Raw genomic sequence first — 16,371 nt, forward strand, 5'->3', positions numbered from 1 at the left:
TGCATAAGCACAATGTGTGATCACCCTTAGAACTGGTCATGAGTTTCATTCTGAACTGCAGACCCTCTCTGTAAATAATTCTCAAACAATGAGTGTTTCTTTGTGTTTGTAATTTTAAAATGTATATGTGTTTTTGTTGATGTTCATTGATTCCTTGTGAATGTGTGTGATAGGAATCATTCATAAGGTGATACCTTTGTTTACTGTTCATTGGCCATGCTTGTATGGAAATCACATATTCACTGAGTTGATGACCACAGCTGTCTAAAGAGGAAAAGTTCCTTTTTATTGTTGACAAATTGCCCAGTATTTGTCTGTAGATGACAAATGTAGTGTGTGAACAATAAAAAGAGCTTTTCCTAAATGTCATGTCTAGTACTAGAAGTTTCTAGGGTTGTTTTCCATCGCTGTTTTTAAACAGAAATTTTATAATTTTTAAATAGGAGTAAACTCGCCAAAACATTATTAAATTAAGAGATATTTATGGAAACACCTGATTTTATTCTAAAAAAATACCTTAAGCAAGACGTCATCCTTAGCAGTATATTTTTGTGTGTATTTCAAAATAGCTCATCATTATAGCTCACCATAAAAAATGATGGATGAAAGAGAAGATTTGGTTGAAGATCTGCTTACTAACTATGCCATACAGCTTAGCATTCAAGAATCAAATGGGGCCAAACCACCAGTGTCTTCCAGCTATAATGACAGGTACTGTCAGCTCAGTTTCTGTTAGAGGTTACACCATATTTTAACAGTATTTTAAGACATTGATATTTAGAGCCTTGGATCATGCTTAAAACAGTTCTTAGTTTGACTGTTATGCCTCTTTCTCAGTGAAGCACTGTCTGAAGAAGTGATTGACAAGAGTAAACAAAACAGAAGTGTTGATTTTGTTTTTCTCAAACGATTCCAAAACCTCAAACTTTAAAGACAATAAATTTGGATTTGTTAGTAATCTCTCTGCTCTCTAATTGTAACAATGTCCCAGTCTTTCCCTGTGCCCTCAGATACATACATGTGCAAGAAAAATCCAAACTGGAGCAACCGCCACCGCCACCCACAGGGGTGTTCCAACGAGGGCTCGTATGTGACATCAGTGTCATGGTTAAGAGTGGTTCCCGTGATTAGGAAACGGAGGGCTCAGCTGAGCTATGTGGGGTGATGAGAGCTTAGAGAGATGAGATTCACTTGGCTGAACTAATGCTCCCCTTAGCTTTTTAGGCCGTTTACCTTCTTATGAAAAGTGTATGTGTCACATAAAGCTAAACTTCGTCTTAATAGAAGTTCTTTAGCAATAATCCCATAAATACATTTTGTAGATTGCCCTGTCTAAAATGGAAAGAGGTAGAGCTGTAGGTCTTGGGGGACAGTTAACCTTTCCTCATCTGCTGTGGGAGCTCATGAAGATCTGGGTCCTCATGGGGCACCTGTTGTAGGACTGGAATCTCTCTATTCACTGAAGGCCCTCAGCAGAGCCAGTGGGTGCTCTTGTTATTTGGCTGCCTTTTTTTTTTTTTTTAATTAAATCTGATCTATTTTTTAATATGCTTTTATCATCAAAATATGTCAAGGAACTAACAGGCGCCAGCATTTAAATTCCACCTCATGGAGGTTTAAATGACATTGTTAAAAACATTACAACTCTTTTTCAGGGACAATGATACCATTGATACCATAAAACTCACCTTCATGAGCGAGTATTCACATTCTGGCGCCATCGCATTCTCATTCACTGTTTTCTGAATCTGAAGGGCTCATTTCTGTAGTGTGGGGCAAATACAGCTTTTTAGTCCACGTCAGAATTCTTTACCGAATTAGGAGTTTTATTAGATCAGCCTGCAGCAGGAATTGCACCTAACTAGAGAACTTTGGATATCCTGGAGGTCCACAGAACAGGTGTAACTTGGGGGGTCACAAGGCTGATCAAGATTGTAGTTGATGTATTCGAAGGAAGGATAAGAACCTAATGGAAAATATTGAATAAACAATATAATGCATCTACTTTTTAAAAAAAAAAAAAAAAAATTCTGTTTTCTGATCTTTTTTGGATAGTTTTGTACCACCTAGTGATGAAAATAGGAAAATTGTGACATCCATAAAGCAAGGTAAAAACCCTAAAATAAAATAGTCCCTTTGCAAAACTGAGCTTTCTGTATACTATTTTTCCAACTGCATCTCATTTATCTGTTGAATTTTTCAAGGTCATGTATTTGGGCTCCAAGAACTTGTGAAACACAAATATGCTTTGGATGAAGCTGATGAAAGAGGGTGGTTTCCACTGCATGAGGCTGCAGCACAGCCAATTCGGCAAATACTTGAAATCATTTTAGATGGTGAGTAAGGTAAAAATATCCCACAAGATAAGGGGAGCGGCAAAGAAACATAGAGCAATAAACAGCCATCCACAACAACAGGCTAGAACTGTTTACTAAAAAAAAGTATGATCAAATCCTCCATAGAGCATCTTGCTTATGTTGTTTAAATATTCAGACAAATTTTCTTTTTGGGAAAGTTGTGGCAATTTACACCAGCAAAGAACTTGGACCATTTTTAACGTTTTGTTCAGAAACCTACAGAGAGAGCAAAAATTACTGTTCAGTATTCAGCGCATTTGGTGCTGCTAGTTAGGTTAAGTTAAACATAATTACAAATAATTTTCTTAAAGACTTGGCATTTGAGGTTTTCTGGTATATGTGTATGTGTTAACAGCCTTGTGCTTTAATTTTGTTTTATCATTTCTCGCTTTTTTACCTCTAGCATCTTATAAAACAATGTGGGAATACAAAACGTGCGATGGAGAAACACCATTAACTTTGGCAGCAAAAGCTGGCTTTGTGGAAAATGTTCAAACGTTACTGGAAAAGGGTGTTTGGCCCAATACCACAAATGACAAAGGAGAAACTCCACTTCTTATCGGTAATTGCCTCCTCTCCCTGGGTTTAGGCAAAGTGAAAGGTGGTGCTTCCCCTCTGCTGAGTACTCACCCAAGTCCTCCTGTTGGCTTGTGTGGTTTAGATGCTGATCGTCTTTTTAGAGGAAACTAAATGCCCAGCGTGTGGTGAAATGTACCGAGCAGTCAGTTCAGCCCTCATTAAGCTCTAGATGGTCACTCAGGTGATTTTAAAGATGCTCCTTATGATTTAGGTGGTTGCTGAGCTGCTCCTAAGAAAATGGGACCTATTTTTTTTGTTCAAGGTACCTTCTCTGTGTCTTCAGCGCATTTAGTAACCTGGTCCTATTTGACTATCTTAAGGTACAAGTAAGGTACAAGACTAAGTTGTTGCTTTAACTTGAATGTGCTTTTTCTGGAGGTCTGGAGGTTGCTGGAGATTTTTAGTTTTATCAGGTGATTTCTTCAGGAGTAGGCAGGTATTTTCAATTTAAAATCTCCCATCTCATTTCCTTCCCCTCTTGCACTGAAAATAAGCTTCAACTGCATTTCTAATACCCCAATCAAAAGAAAGATGGTTCTTTTGGAAGATTTTACGCTATTGGTAGCCTTAAATGAGCTTACTATGCATGAGTAATTTAGCTATATTAGCTTCTAATTTCTGTTGAACATCAAAACATCTTCATTCTTCTGAAGAGAATCAATCTCTGAAATAAATACAATATAAGAAAATACAATATAGAATACAATTGTCAGTATTAAAATATTCAGTCCTCTGAATTTTTGTTAACTTTTATCAGATGTGATTACGGTATTAACATTTTGAGACCCTGAGGCATTTGTAGAGGGTTCCTCTGCAATGTATTGCTTTGTGTTGTTTCAGGTCTTTTCAATAATTGTAAATCTGTGAAATTTTTAAGCTGTTTTCAGCCTTTGCTTTTAATGAATCCTGCAAAGAGTTAACTAGAGCTTATGAAAAGGGTCTTTGCCCCTTATAATGTCAGTTTCTTTTCCTGAATATTTCTCTGTACAAACTGCTGAAAATGAGGTTTGTCAGATATGTGTTGTTTGTGTGATGCCTTTTATGTTTTTGTGTCTCTTGGAACTGAAAATGTGGATGTAGATATTGTTGTGCATCAAACTTTTCAGTCTTAGTCTCAGAGAAATAGAGGATCAGGTGCTTAACACTTAATAGATTATGCTCATGATTTAGTTACTTCTTTTACTTTCAAAGCTCTGGATTAAAGGGCTCTTCAGTACAAAGTTAAATGCTGAAGAAGTATCTATCTAGTGGGATGATTTCTGCTTACAGCTACATTTGGTAATATCCTGCTTCAAAGCAATTGTGGATAATTATGAAGACTGTTGCCTCTTAAAGACCTTCTTACTTGTATAATGGGACAATCACAGAAGTTACATTTGCTAACCGTATGACACTGATCTCCCTCAGCTGCCCCACCAGCCGGTGGAGAGATCTGCTATTCCAAAGGCTGGTTCAGAAGTAAAATTAGGCTCTTACTCAGGATCACTATTTTATATGTAAGTAAATTACAGGTGTAGTTATCCATGAAAATTTCAAACCTGGAACCTCAAAAGGACAGAACGTGGCCTTTAAGTATGACAGATGTCAACTGTACTTTGGCTGACAACAGCCACAAAGTATGCACTAGGATTAGAGTTACCAGGTGACAAAGTCACAAGTGGAGTTTTCTGGGGACACTGTCATGTTTGCATCAATTTTAAAATTAAGGACCATCTTCGAATATTACATTATTTTTATTGTTGCTTTTCCTTGTGGTGCACCTGCTTCCACTTTCTCAGAATCGAAGCAGTGCTGCTTTTGCCCTCTGTGCTCCAAAGTGACATTTTTCTAGCTTGCGTTGCTTTACCTTGATGTCCCGAGCAGCTGACATTACCGTTTAGTTACCAGTAAATTGGATTCCGAGATTTCTAGGACTGGAAGTCTTTTTAATTTCCTCATATCAGGACACAAGGAAAAGCTTTTCTAAACTTATTTAACTTTCAGGACAACATGCCTGTGAATGGAATTGTATTATTTTCTTCCTTTTATAATATCTTTAAGCTGTAAGAAGGGGCTCCTTTGAAATGGTATCCACTCTGATTAAACACAACTGTAGCATCCACCAGCCGTGCGTGAAACGTTGGTCAGCAATGCATGAAGCTGCAAAACAGGGACGCAAAGACATTGTTGCTCTTCTCCTGAAGAATGGTGGAAATGTGAACCTTCGGGATGGATATGGAGTAACACCATTAGGCGTTGCTGCTGAATATGGTCACTGTGATGTGCTGGAGCATCTTATTCATAAAGGTATGTAGTCAGGTAAATACACCTCTGCACTGGCATGTGTCTTGTCTGATTGCTGAGGTGTTTTAGTGTGATCATGGAAAAGGAAAGGAAGCAAAGTGTTAAATGAGAAGCTTTGGTTTCTTAGAAGGAAAGGAAGCATATATGAGTGTTCCTGCTAGACTGGAATGATGCTTACACATTTCCTTAATGCATGTAAGAGGAGTGGCAGAGTTGATACCAATCTGCTTCAGTCAGGGAAGGACTTACTGCTATACGTGCCCTTCCCTGCCCTTCCCTTCCCGTGGCATTAATTAATGGAATTAAGTCTTTTTTAAATATGCAAGAATTTTGAAAATCCTCAGTTATAATGCTTAGGGTCGAAGTAGACCCCACTGAGGTGAGCATTTGAACTTGTATCTGTGCAAGTCTTCTTTGCCTGTGGGTTTTAAATTTGCTGCAGGAAGTATTTCTTGTTTTAGTAAAGTTTGAACTTAAATACATCTGAAAATGAAGAAGAAAATACTCCAGGCTCATCTTTATGGTGATCTGAAAATCACTTTGGATCTAATTATAAACTCTCTGTCCTCCTTCAAGGTGGAGATGTCCAGGCCTTAGCAGATGATGGTGCATCGATACTGTTTGAAGCTGCAGGAGGAGGTAATCCAGACTGCATAGCCCTTCTCTTGGAATATGGAGGAAGTGGCAATGTGCCTAATAAGGCAGGACTGCTTCCCATACACAAAGCAGCTTATGAGGGGCATTACCTGTGAGTATGAGCGTGGACTTTACATTGTCCTTAAGACAGTGTGGCACGATGTCATATTGAAGAAGACTATGTAAACTTGCAAATGTACAGATCATTTATATTTCAGAATTGCCTCTGTTACACTTAAAAAGTTAGTTCAGCCTAACAAAGCAAAATGCAAAACGTACTCCTTAGAACTAAGTGAAAACCACTGAAGCAACTTAAACACAAGGTCCTATTTGACAGTGCTCAAAACTGGTGTTTCTGTCTTTGGATCTTCTTGTGTAAAGTGTCTAGCTGGTAATTTAGCATATGGCTGGATGAGGGTCTGTTTCTCCATGCAGGGAAGCGATGCCTAACTAGTTTTATTCATTGTTTTTTAGGGCCCTGAAGTATCTCATTCCGGTCACATCCCAAACTGCAATCCAGAAAAGTGGGTTAAGCCCCATTCACTCAGCAGCAGATGGCCAGAACTCACAGTGTCTAGAGCTCCTCATTGAAAATGGTTTTGATGTCAATACTCTCATGGCTGAACACATTTCAGATAGTTACGATGATGAAAGGAAAACCGCACTTTACTTTGCTGTTTCTAACAATGACATTCTTTGCACAGAAATACTGCTCAAAGCAGGGGCAAATCCAAACAAGGATCCTTTAAACTGTCTTCTTGTGGCAGTGAGAGCTGGCCACCACGAAATTGTAAGGCTGCTCCTGTCTTACGGAGCAAACGTCAATTGCTACTTTATGTTGGTTAATGATACGCATTTCCCCAGTGCCATTCAGTATGCCTTGAATGATGAGGTGATGCTGAGGCTGTTACTCAATCACGGATATAATGTGGAGATGTGTTTTGACTGTATGCATCAAGATATCTTTGGAAATTCTTTTGTGTGGTCAACTCCAGAAGAAGATATTCTCCCTGGGTGGACTTCTTCTGTAATAAAGGATAATCCAGTAAATACGTAACCTTCCTCCCTTCTCTTCGCTTTGCTCTTTTCATTAACCAGCTTTAAACGTTCCAGATGATTGTGCAGAATTAAGATTAACATACTAGCAAAATCCTTTTTTTAAAGCACCCTAAAAATAAACCAGCCATTTTTTGTTTTCTATGCTGAGATAGAGAACGTGATGTATGTAGGGTGGTTTTAGTTTGGGGTTCATGTATTAGAGATTTAGGAAGGAAGTTTTAAGAAATGATGAGGCAGGGTTCTGGAATTTCTGGTCCTGTCCTAACCAGTGGAGTAGACAGATTTCCAAAGAAACTGTTGAACAAAACAGTGCCGCAAAGGACGACAATGTTATAGCAATTATTGGTGTTCAGGCCTGTCCAGATGAATTAAGGGATCACAAAGGTTAAGCATGGAAGAAAATGGCTTTTACAGTAACCTACCTGGGGATCCATTTATGACTGTTAAAGGTCATTGCTAATACTTTGTTTAAATTATCTTGAGTAATTGCTTTAAAATGTGTTATTTTGGCATTCCTCTGCACAGATTTTGAAATTATGACTTGATGTGTTTTCTTTTTCAGTTCTGTGACTTTATTGCTGTTCCTTGGTTGAAACATTTAGCAGGCAAAGTGGTTCGTGTTTTCATAGATTACATGGATTATGTTCCTCTATGCACAAAAATTAAGTTTGTCTTGGAAACACAGAAAGAATGGACAGAGATACGTCAGATTTTGGGTAAATATCTAACTTCCAATTAATGATGTTATGATTTATTACAGGAGACTTCAATTTCTTTGTCAGGTCACATTCATCCAAAGTGTTTTAGCAGTCCAAATGTGTACCAGCTAAGAACCAGGTTGTGCCTGTCATCCAGTCCTCAGAATGGGACAGATCTTTACCTGTTGCCACTGGTCATAAGTTAGTTAATCGGAGTGGAATATGGCAAACATGCACCTGGTGAGAATTAGTCTTGTAAGGAATGTCACTGTTGTGTGGGAAGCCCTTTTAGTTAAACAAGACCACTGAATTACTTCTGCTTATTAACACAGCTGAGGCACGACTTTTTTTTTATTGAGGAATTTTGCTCACACTTCTTTTTGCTCCCTTGATCTCTCAAGTCTGTTAGTCATTCAAGGATTATCGTAAGAGCATGTTTCAGATCCGATTATGTTCAAGGTGGTGGGTGGTGACAGTGAGCTGTGTACCATCACAATCTGTGTACCATCATTTCCTAAGTCTGATTTATGTGCTGTACATCTAGAGCTGCAATTGCTAATACTGTAATTGAATAGTATTTCTTACGTGTGCTTTACTTTTGAAGTTCTACACATTAGCCTGAACCTTCCACCATTGGTGGCACCAGCAGTAGGTTTCACCTACCTTAACTTCAAAAAATCCATTGAGGAATGTATTAAATGTTCTCTGTGCATGAATTAATTTTATTTGGCTTTTTATTTTGTAAATTTTAAATAGAATTTGATTTAACATCAGCTGTTAAAGGGCAAAATATTTATGTTTAAAACTGGTACTGTGTATTTAATTTTGCTTTGGTATTTTACGCTGGAATGCAGAGGAAGTCCTTTTTGGACTTGTGTCACAGGAATGTCAAATTTGATAGTCTCAACTACTGATATTTCGAGTACCTTGGAAGGTTTTGTTATGTTCAGGAAGGCTAAATTAAACTGAGCTCTTTGACTGATGTAAATTCTGATAAGAAGCGCTTGTTTAGAAGACTCAGCAGGCCCAAGCCCAGTAAGGTCTGGTCCTGGTGCCTTGTTGACACAGCAGAAATGGAAGGTGCCACAGCTGGCCTCAGCCTGCAATTTTTAAGATATGCATCTAGGGAAAGGAGAGATCATTCATCACTTACTGTTGATTATGCTGAAAAAGGTCCTCATTTAGGTGTTCAGATGGGTGCTTTGGAGACAGTACAGTGTGCTTATTTCCAAAAATAAGACTGAAAAAAGGCAGGTATTGATTGGAAGAAAATTAATTAATAACAGCAGCATGTATTGTCACAATCATGGAGTTAAAAGAACGGTATTTTATTCAGAAGAGGCAAAATAATAATGCCCCAAGGTAATAGATTTTTATATTGATTTTATTAGAGCAAGTTTTGAGATTGGGAGCTGGCTTACAGTCTTTAATAACGGCATTGATTTTTTCCACGATTTATCTCTCACTATTATTTTTAGATAATCCTCGCCCATTGAAACATCTGTGTCGTCTGAAAATACGTAAACTCTTGGGGTTAAGGAGACTCCAGAAACTGTCATCCATGAAGAAGTTTCCACTTCCACTGGTTCTCAAGAACTATATCCTGTATCAAGAATATGATCTGTATGGAAAAGGGATACATTTAGAATAGTTTTTTAAAATAACTGCATACGGTCTGTAATTTGACTCATTTCCTCACTGTTTTTTACTAGCTAAAGTGCTGCTTAGTGTTTTATATATATTCACAACATTCTGATATTTGTTGTTAATAGCTCTTTTATGGGAACAAATTTTAATTCAAAATTAGTACATTAAAGCTCGTGTTTCAGCACACTGTACTATCTAAATATAAGCTAAAATCAGAATAAGGACATTATAATAATTATGTAGAACAGTACACCCTAAATTGGAATTCAGATTAATAAAGAATAAAATAAGAATTTTCCTGATGGATTTCCAAATGAAGATGATAAATACAATTGCTGCTCTCAGTTTGTAGCATTAATTTATCTGTACAAGAAAATAAATGTCTAATTTAACTTGGCAAAGAAAATTAAACTACTAAATACGTGTCTCTGTCATGTAATTGGCCTGAAATGGAGCACATTTTGTACCTCGAAAATCACGGTCCTATTATAAAATTCTCAAAACACTTCAAAGATTCTTTTTGGCTGTTTTTCCTTCTCCCAGGTAGGAGTGCTGTGTGTGCCAGTACTGTGTGTTTTAATGCTTGGCAGAGTTTGAGGGACTTTAAGTAGGCCGTTGTAAAGAAAGAGTAAATTCTGATGGACAAACCAAACAGGAAATCGAGTGGCATATCCCCTTGTTTGAGAAATGTTTCAATGTCATAACTTTAGTTATGTTTCCTACAGAAATTCGACAGATCACTTCTGGGCCAGGCTAAACAATGCCCTCAGTCATGCTGTGATGCACTTGGCAGTATGTTTCTGTACGTCTAGAGAAAACCACATCCGATATTAAATATTTTTAAAATTATTCTATAAAAGTGGATTGCACTTACTCCCTTTGCTCTTCTGCCATCCCTTCCGTCTTGGGGAAAAAAAAAAAGACTAAAAGAGCCCAAACCCCTGAAATTCAGAAAAGATTTCAGTTGGTGGATGCCAGGATTACATAGTGCATAGTCAGAGTTTAGCTCAACATATAATTGAAGAGATATGGTGGTTATCACACACATACACGCACTCACACAAACCAAAGGTCAGCTCAAGCATCCTTCTGCCCTGCTCACTACGCTCGCTCTCCCTTCAGAGCTACTTCTAGTTTGCTGGAAGTCACTGTCATATATAACTTACTGACACCTCAGTCAGAGATGTAAATTCCACTTCCAAAGGTAGCTATGTCAGTCCTTTCTGGTTCTGTCTTTCCTCACAGCAGATTTACGGAGGCAAATGGAAGGAGTGAAATGGAACTGGTCTGGAACATGTAGAGGGTTGAACAGAACAGGCTTAACTGCTGCTTCTGCTCTCGCCAGGGCTACTATTCATCTGGCTTTCCAAGGCATGTCCTCTGATTTTTTTGCTAGAAATTTTGACCAGGATGAAAAAGAAGAATTTGATCACTTGTGTAAAATTTCTAGGCATGTAGCATCTGGACTGGGCCCCTGGCAGGAGGATGCCCCGGGTGACTGGTGACTCCAGGCATGGCCTGAGCACTGGGTGCCTGGTGAACCCAACACAGCTGTCCACAACCAAGGCTCCACCGACCAAAACATCTTGGACACACCAGGCTAAATGCATGTCTGCTGCATAACCTATAAACTGATATTTCTGTGTGGGAATTCCGAAACAGAAATACGGGCTTAATTATAATGTCTTAAATAGCGGGAATTTTAGTGAATACAGTGACCACAACACAAGAATCTAGGTAATCACATATCCGATACCATATACTGCAACCAGCAAAGGAAACATGATCAAATAGGGCTTTGGACAGGAGATTTTAAACCCTTTCTGTGGCTAGAGCCAAATTCCATTAGTAATTTTAGTTCATGGGCCAAGGTTTATATTTAAGACTTTATACATGCCTCAGGCAATAGTTGCATTGCCTGTGGCACCAAAGCATTCAGCTCTAGGACAGAGCACTGCCCCAAGTGTTTAAAATATCATGAACTAGTCCTTAGAATATTGTTGGGTAAGCTAAAAAGGCATGATATTGTTGTGTTTATCTTTTAAACAATACATCTGGGCCCTTTTTGTTGTTTGATGGCCTGTTATAGAAGGTGGCCTACTCCTGTTTTAAAGCTTTTCTGTCCTTCAACATTGAAGTTGTTTATTTATTGAAGACTTCCCCCTCCCCCAGATGCTAAAGGAAGTAAACATTATGATAAAGCATCTTTAATGCTTTCAAGGCATCTGTAAACTGAATGGAGGCAGGAGGGACAAGACTGTTTTAAATGAAATATAAGGTGAGATAGACGTGGAAGGGGAGCTGTTTACCCCATGTCATGCTTATGGCACAGCTAGTAGTTGAACACAGGTCTTTTGAGTCCCATGTTTTGCAGCCAGACCATTGAATACTACTTTTATGGAGTTGAGAACGTGGTGGTGGGAGCAGGAAATGTAACTGGTCCAGGACTGGTGGTTGTGTGAAAAGAGGCAAAGGCAGCAGCCCCAGCTGGAAGAAGAAACTGGTAGGAAAAAACCTGCTCCTTTTTTCCCTGCTTGGACTGTGATTGAACCCTGGCAATGCTGGGATTTAATTTTCTCTGCTATTTGGGTGTGACTCATGGGGTGTTCCACCGCAACGCAATTCCATGGCATGTCCACCCCATGGGCGACATTGGCTAGAAGTAATTAAATGCCCTGGCATTGATTCAGGCATGCTCTGGGGAAGGGACCCCTATCAGTTTGGGGACAATATTTGAAAGCAGAGGTATCATTCGGTCTCTGTTTCTCATAAAATCTGACACAAACAGCTGCACCAGACTGATGAGCTCTTCAAGGAGCCAGACATTCAACAGTGGTTACATCAGCCTTTGCAGCACCAGCGAGAAGGACTTCGTAGCTGTAAGAGTTTTCATAACTGGGTGAAGGACTGAACCATAGCCATGAGTTCTGTACAGGACCAGCTATTCCCTGTAGGGGCCATAATGTCATGTGTGCCATCTATAAAACTTCCACCCACTGGCTACCATCTGCTCTTGGGAGCTGGCACAGCAGATCCTTGTCCTGAGTATCAAGGGGAGACAATTTTACTGTTTCACTGCAGCACTTACTGTTCTGGCTCAGGCTCTTTGTGCCCGCACTGCCCTTTCTCAGACTGTTGGTGCTAGTACAGGAGTCATGCATGGAAAAACACACTCACAAAGCCACGGTCTCTTTTGTGTCTGCCTTGGGGTAGGGCAAAGGGGTGTTTTTGACCCTTGCTTGGGGCAGAAAAAAGCTTCTAAAATATCCAGCTGTTTACCTATGGTTTGCATGGAGAAAAGTGACATAAATTCATGATCGCTGATCTCTGTGGAACAGGTCTCGTCTCTTTTGTTTTTCTATCACTCTCTTTAATATGCATCTAATCAACAGTCTCTTGCCCTCACCTCTGTGTCTTCTGTGTAACCAGCTTTGCCTCCCTGGTGTACTCTGCCTCAGCTCTGGTCTACATGTTAAATCTGGAGATTGTTTGTTTAGGCTGCAGTGATGAAAACTGGCACCTTCCCACCAGAGGTGGCTATCCTTCAGAGGCATTTTCTGCACTCTGCAGGTAATTACCTTGATTTGAAAATACACCATCTGTCTCCAAATGGATGGGGTGGTCTTCAAAGAAATCCATCCCAATTCTTTACCAGGATAAATCAGAGAGAAGTACGTGGGTAAGTGCACCAAATGACTGTATATATATTTAAAGCTATATATTGCAATAGGAAGCGTTTTCTCTCTGAAATGCTCCCTTAAGTGTCACTCACACCAGCAAAAGAGGTACTTAGACCAGGAGAAATGTTCCCTGAGGAACTTGTGTTTCGTGGCTCTCCTGAAAAGTTGTAAAAATATATTAGTAAATTGTTAGTAGTCGTAAGACTGATATAACAGTGTAGCTCTGGTGACATGTACAAGGTATTTACATTTAATTTTCAAAATTCACATTTTCAGTAAAATTCTCTACATTTGATTGGGCAAAACTATTGCCTTTTGTCTGCATATTCTGCACATGGTAGATATGGAGCCCAGAACTCCCATCATCATTAATATGGACTATTTAAAAAATAGACATAAATAAAGACAAAAAAGAATTTAGTTAGTACTGCTGCTTGTATTTACTTTCCTATGAATTACATCACTTGTTTATATTGCTGGGATCTCCTTTTTAAAAAAGCTTCATAAACACACACTGTTAGAAAAAGAGACAAAACCTGAAGTACCTGCATTGCTTTCTGTGTATAAAGAAATAGAGCAAATATTTTTATCTGAATGGCAAACAGTAGGTTCGGTGAAGCTACATGGGAGAACTTTCTGGGACTAAGACATTCAACAAAGGATTTAGTCCATGCACTTTTTATGCTCATTTATAATTTAAAAACTACCTGACCTGGACATGTAAATATGGTATATTTGCAAATACCGCCACGAATAATATCATGCTTACATTGACAGATGTCACCTACTTTATCATGCTTTTTTGGGAAAGAATAGGCTAACTGCAGATGCCTAAACAGTGTCCCATCCAAGCTGTACTTCCAAAACCCACATTTTTTGTTCATGCAGCGGTTCCTCTGCTACTTTCTTTGCAATACAGTGGCCTCTACTTCCTGTCCAAACCCGTTGAGCAATATCGCGATGTAATTCCAAACAGCTGTTGTGGTCACCCTATGGCTGTACATCAGTAGAGAGTGAAATGATTTCTATATATAGTTCGTAAATCTGTTGGCAATGTTTGTGAAGCACGCTGAGATTCTTCCTGGGGGATAAGAGCAGCTATATGAAAGCAAGAGCATTAAGATCACCATTGCGTTCAAAGCAGTTTATCTTTTTGGTGTGGCAGAAGCTGTCAGTGAGGAAATGGCCAGTCTGCAGAGATGTGGAGAAACACTTGCTTTGAGCAAAACCCTGGCAGTAACAGTTTGTGCTGTCAAAGATAAGCAGGTTCATCTCACACTGTTAGTACAGAACATGATATTGTACTGACACAAGATGATTAAAAGGTATTGGCTCTGTAGGAAGGAAAGAAAACTAGGAATGGGAGTGATGATTTTTCAGTAAAATTTAGTTGTCCCCTTGGCCTTCCCTATTTTAGTGTGATTCAGGTAGGCCCCGAGTCTGCTGCACGCTTGGCACCCAGCTGCATGCCTCTCTGTGTAATCAAATAGCCCTTCAGGATCTGTGCACGAAGGACACCAGGTGCCTGTGCAACATGGGCAGTCAGTTTGCCTTCTTTTAATCAAAGGTTGAGTAATTTGGTAGTCCAGAAATGTTCTTATTTGCACCCAGGCGAATTTTTTTCCCCAGTGCTTCCCTGCAGCCAAGTCAACCTTTTGACTCCCATTCTGAGACACATCCTTATGCTCTTCCCATCAGCAGCATTACAGAGCCCTTTCACTTTGTCACTCGCTATGACTGTTCTGTCTTCTTGATAAGCAAGGCAACACGAACACCCCTGCCATCAAAATATGTTAGATTAGTGGTTGCCTCATGGCTCGTTGGTATACAGTGTTGTATATAGCCTCCTGGTTATGCCCCCAGCAGCTGCTGGGAATGCTGTTTTCAAAACTAATCTGAGCAATAAAGCAGCCCACATGCACATGTTTTTCAGTGAAAGCTGATCGCTGTTTGTGATGTGTCTGAGTTGTTAAGTTACAATCTCGACCTGGAATCTGCCCTCCCAGTGGCCTGGGGTGTCCTGCAGGGCATTGGGGGAAAAATCCATCTTTGAGTTAGGATGCCGAGTCTGATTCCCAAACAAAGACCTGTTTTGGATCAGGGTCATCTTTAAGCTTACCCCACTTTTTGTTTCCTCAGCACAGATGAAGGGACAGATCTTTCTTTCCCGTGTGACTCGCTGTTTACAGCGTCACCAGGAGAGATGGACTGGAAAACAGAATCATCTGGCATAGAGAAAAGCAGCTGAAAAATTGTTCCTTCAAATGCCTTCAGTGCATGCTTTATCCCGTTTGCTCTGCTGATACCACTGTTAAATGTAGGTGATGACACATCCTTTTCAGGAACAGTATGGTGTCCACAATTTTCACAAGTTACACCAGTCTCCCAGGGGAAAGAGCTACAGCTTGTCCCATCAGTCTGCTTCGCGGTCCTGTTTAGATGCCAGGTTGCTGACCCTTTGTCTCTCCAGGCTGATTTGGACTCTGCATTCGACCTGGGCCTGTACGAGCAGCATACAGAAATGGAGACATACTCACACATACGTTTGTACACGTATACATCAGTTGATACAGACCGAGGAGCGCGAGGGCAGGACAGGGGACACGTGAGGAGGGAGGGAAGGAGAGGTCAGCAAACAGGCTGCAGAGGCAGGGGAGGATGGCGAGGGGCTGTGCAGGGAGGGCAGGCGAGGGGAGCCTGCGGGGCCAGGGATGGAGACGGCAGTGCAGCATCAGGGAGGCAGGAAAGGGGAGAGCTTCGGGGCTGGCGCCTTGGGGTCCGTGTGAGGGGGTGGCAGGAGGGAAGGAGCTGGTTGAGGAATGAGGGGTGCAAAAGCGGTGGGGGGAGGTGGGAGCGAGGACCGCAGGCAGAAGGGCAGCGGGAGAGATGGGGAAAGCCCAGACGTGCTGTAGTGCATTGTTTTTAACGTGCTCTATGGCAATTGGACCCGTTCCTGCAGCGTGGGACTGCAGCTCGGTACGAGCCAACGCATCTGTCTGACAGGCTGTCCTCAGGAGCCGTGACTGAAATAGCCGCTGTGCTGAGGCCGGCTGTGTCCCGTGCCTGAGGACAAGGTTGTGCAGCCCTCTCTTTGCTTGCTTCTAGTTTTCCCTACACTCACCCAAATGGAAGTAAAATTTAAACTGCGGGCTTTGGCCTGCTGGGGGGTGGGTACCACCCCTCAGGTGTTGCTCACGTCCTTTCAGCCCTTGGGCCAACGTGCCCGAAGTGTGGAAACGTGTGAGAAGCAAAACAAGGTTTCCTAGGCTGCTGCTTGAAATAATTAATTGCTTGGAAAGGAAAAATAACATTTAGAAGTGTTTCTTCTTTTAAAACCAAGAAAATAGATCACCCAGCTAGAAAAGACTGAAAGTCTGCAATCTAGCTGCCGCTGAGTGGGCTCTATCCCACTCAGAGCCGAGACCCTGGTGC

General features: G+C 40.5%; 1 protein-coding gene across 1 annotated transcript; it reads left to right on the plus strand.

Annotated features, from left to right (window-relative positions):
* The first annotated feature begins 595 nt into the window (after nucleotides 1-595).
* Nucleotides 596-9,263, plus strand: ASB15 (ankyrin repeat and SOCS box containing 15). The gene is made up of 9 exons (XM_009956265.2): nucleotides 596-711; nucleotides 2,056-2,108; nucleotides 2,205-2,336; nucleotides 2,761-2,919; nucleotides 4,977-5,222; nucleotides 5,796-5,967; nucleotides 6,330-6,900; nucleotides 7,477-7,630; nucleotides 9,091-9,263. The coding sequence occupies exons 1-9, from the start codon at nucleotides 596-598 to the stop codon at nucleotides 9,261-9,263; spliced, it is 1,776 nt and encodes a 591-aa protein (XP_009954567.2).
* Nucleotides 9,264-16,371: the final 7,108 nt, after the last annotated feature.

The sequence above is a fragment of the Leptosomus discolor genome, chromosome 1 (genome assembly GCF_034619465.1).
Source record: "Leptosomus discolor isolate bLepDis1 chromosome 1, bLepDis1.hap2, whole genome shotgun sequence".
Taxonomy (NCBI): domain Eukaryota; kingdom Metazoa; phylum Chordata; class Aves; order Leptosomiformes; family Leptosomidae; genus Leptosomus; species Leptosomus discolor.

Coding starts and splice junctions, on each gene's coding strand:
- ASB15 (XM_009956265.2), top strand. CDS start 596: ATGATGGATGAAAGAGAAGATTTGGTTGAAGATCTGCTTACTAACTAT. Junction 2,109..2,204: donor TGTGACATCCATAAAGCAAG/GTAAAAACCCTA, acceptor GAATTTTTCAAG/GTCATGTATTTGGGCTCCAA. Junction 5,968..6,329: donor GCTTATGAGGGGCATTACCT/GTGAGTATGAGC, acceptor ATTGTTTTTTAG/GGCCCTGAAGTATCTCATTC.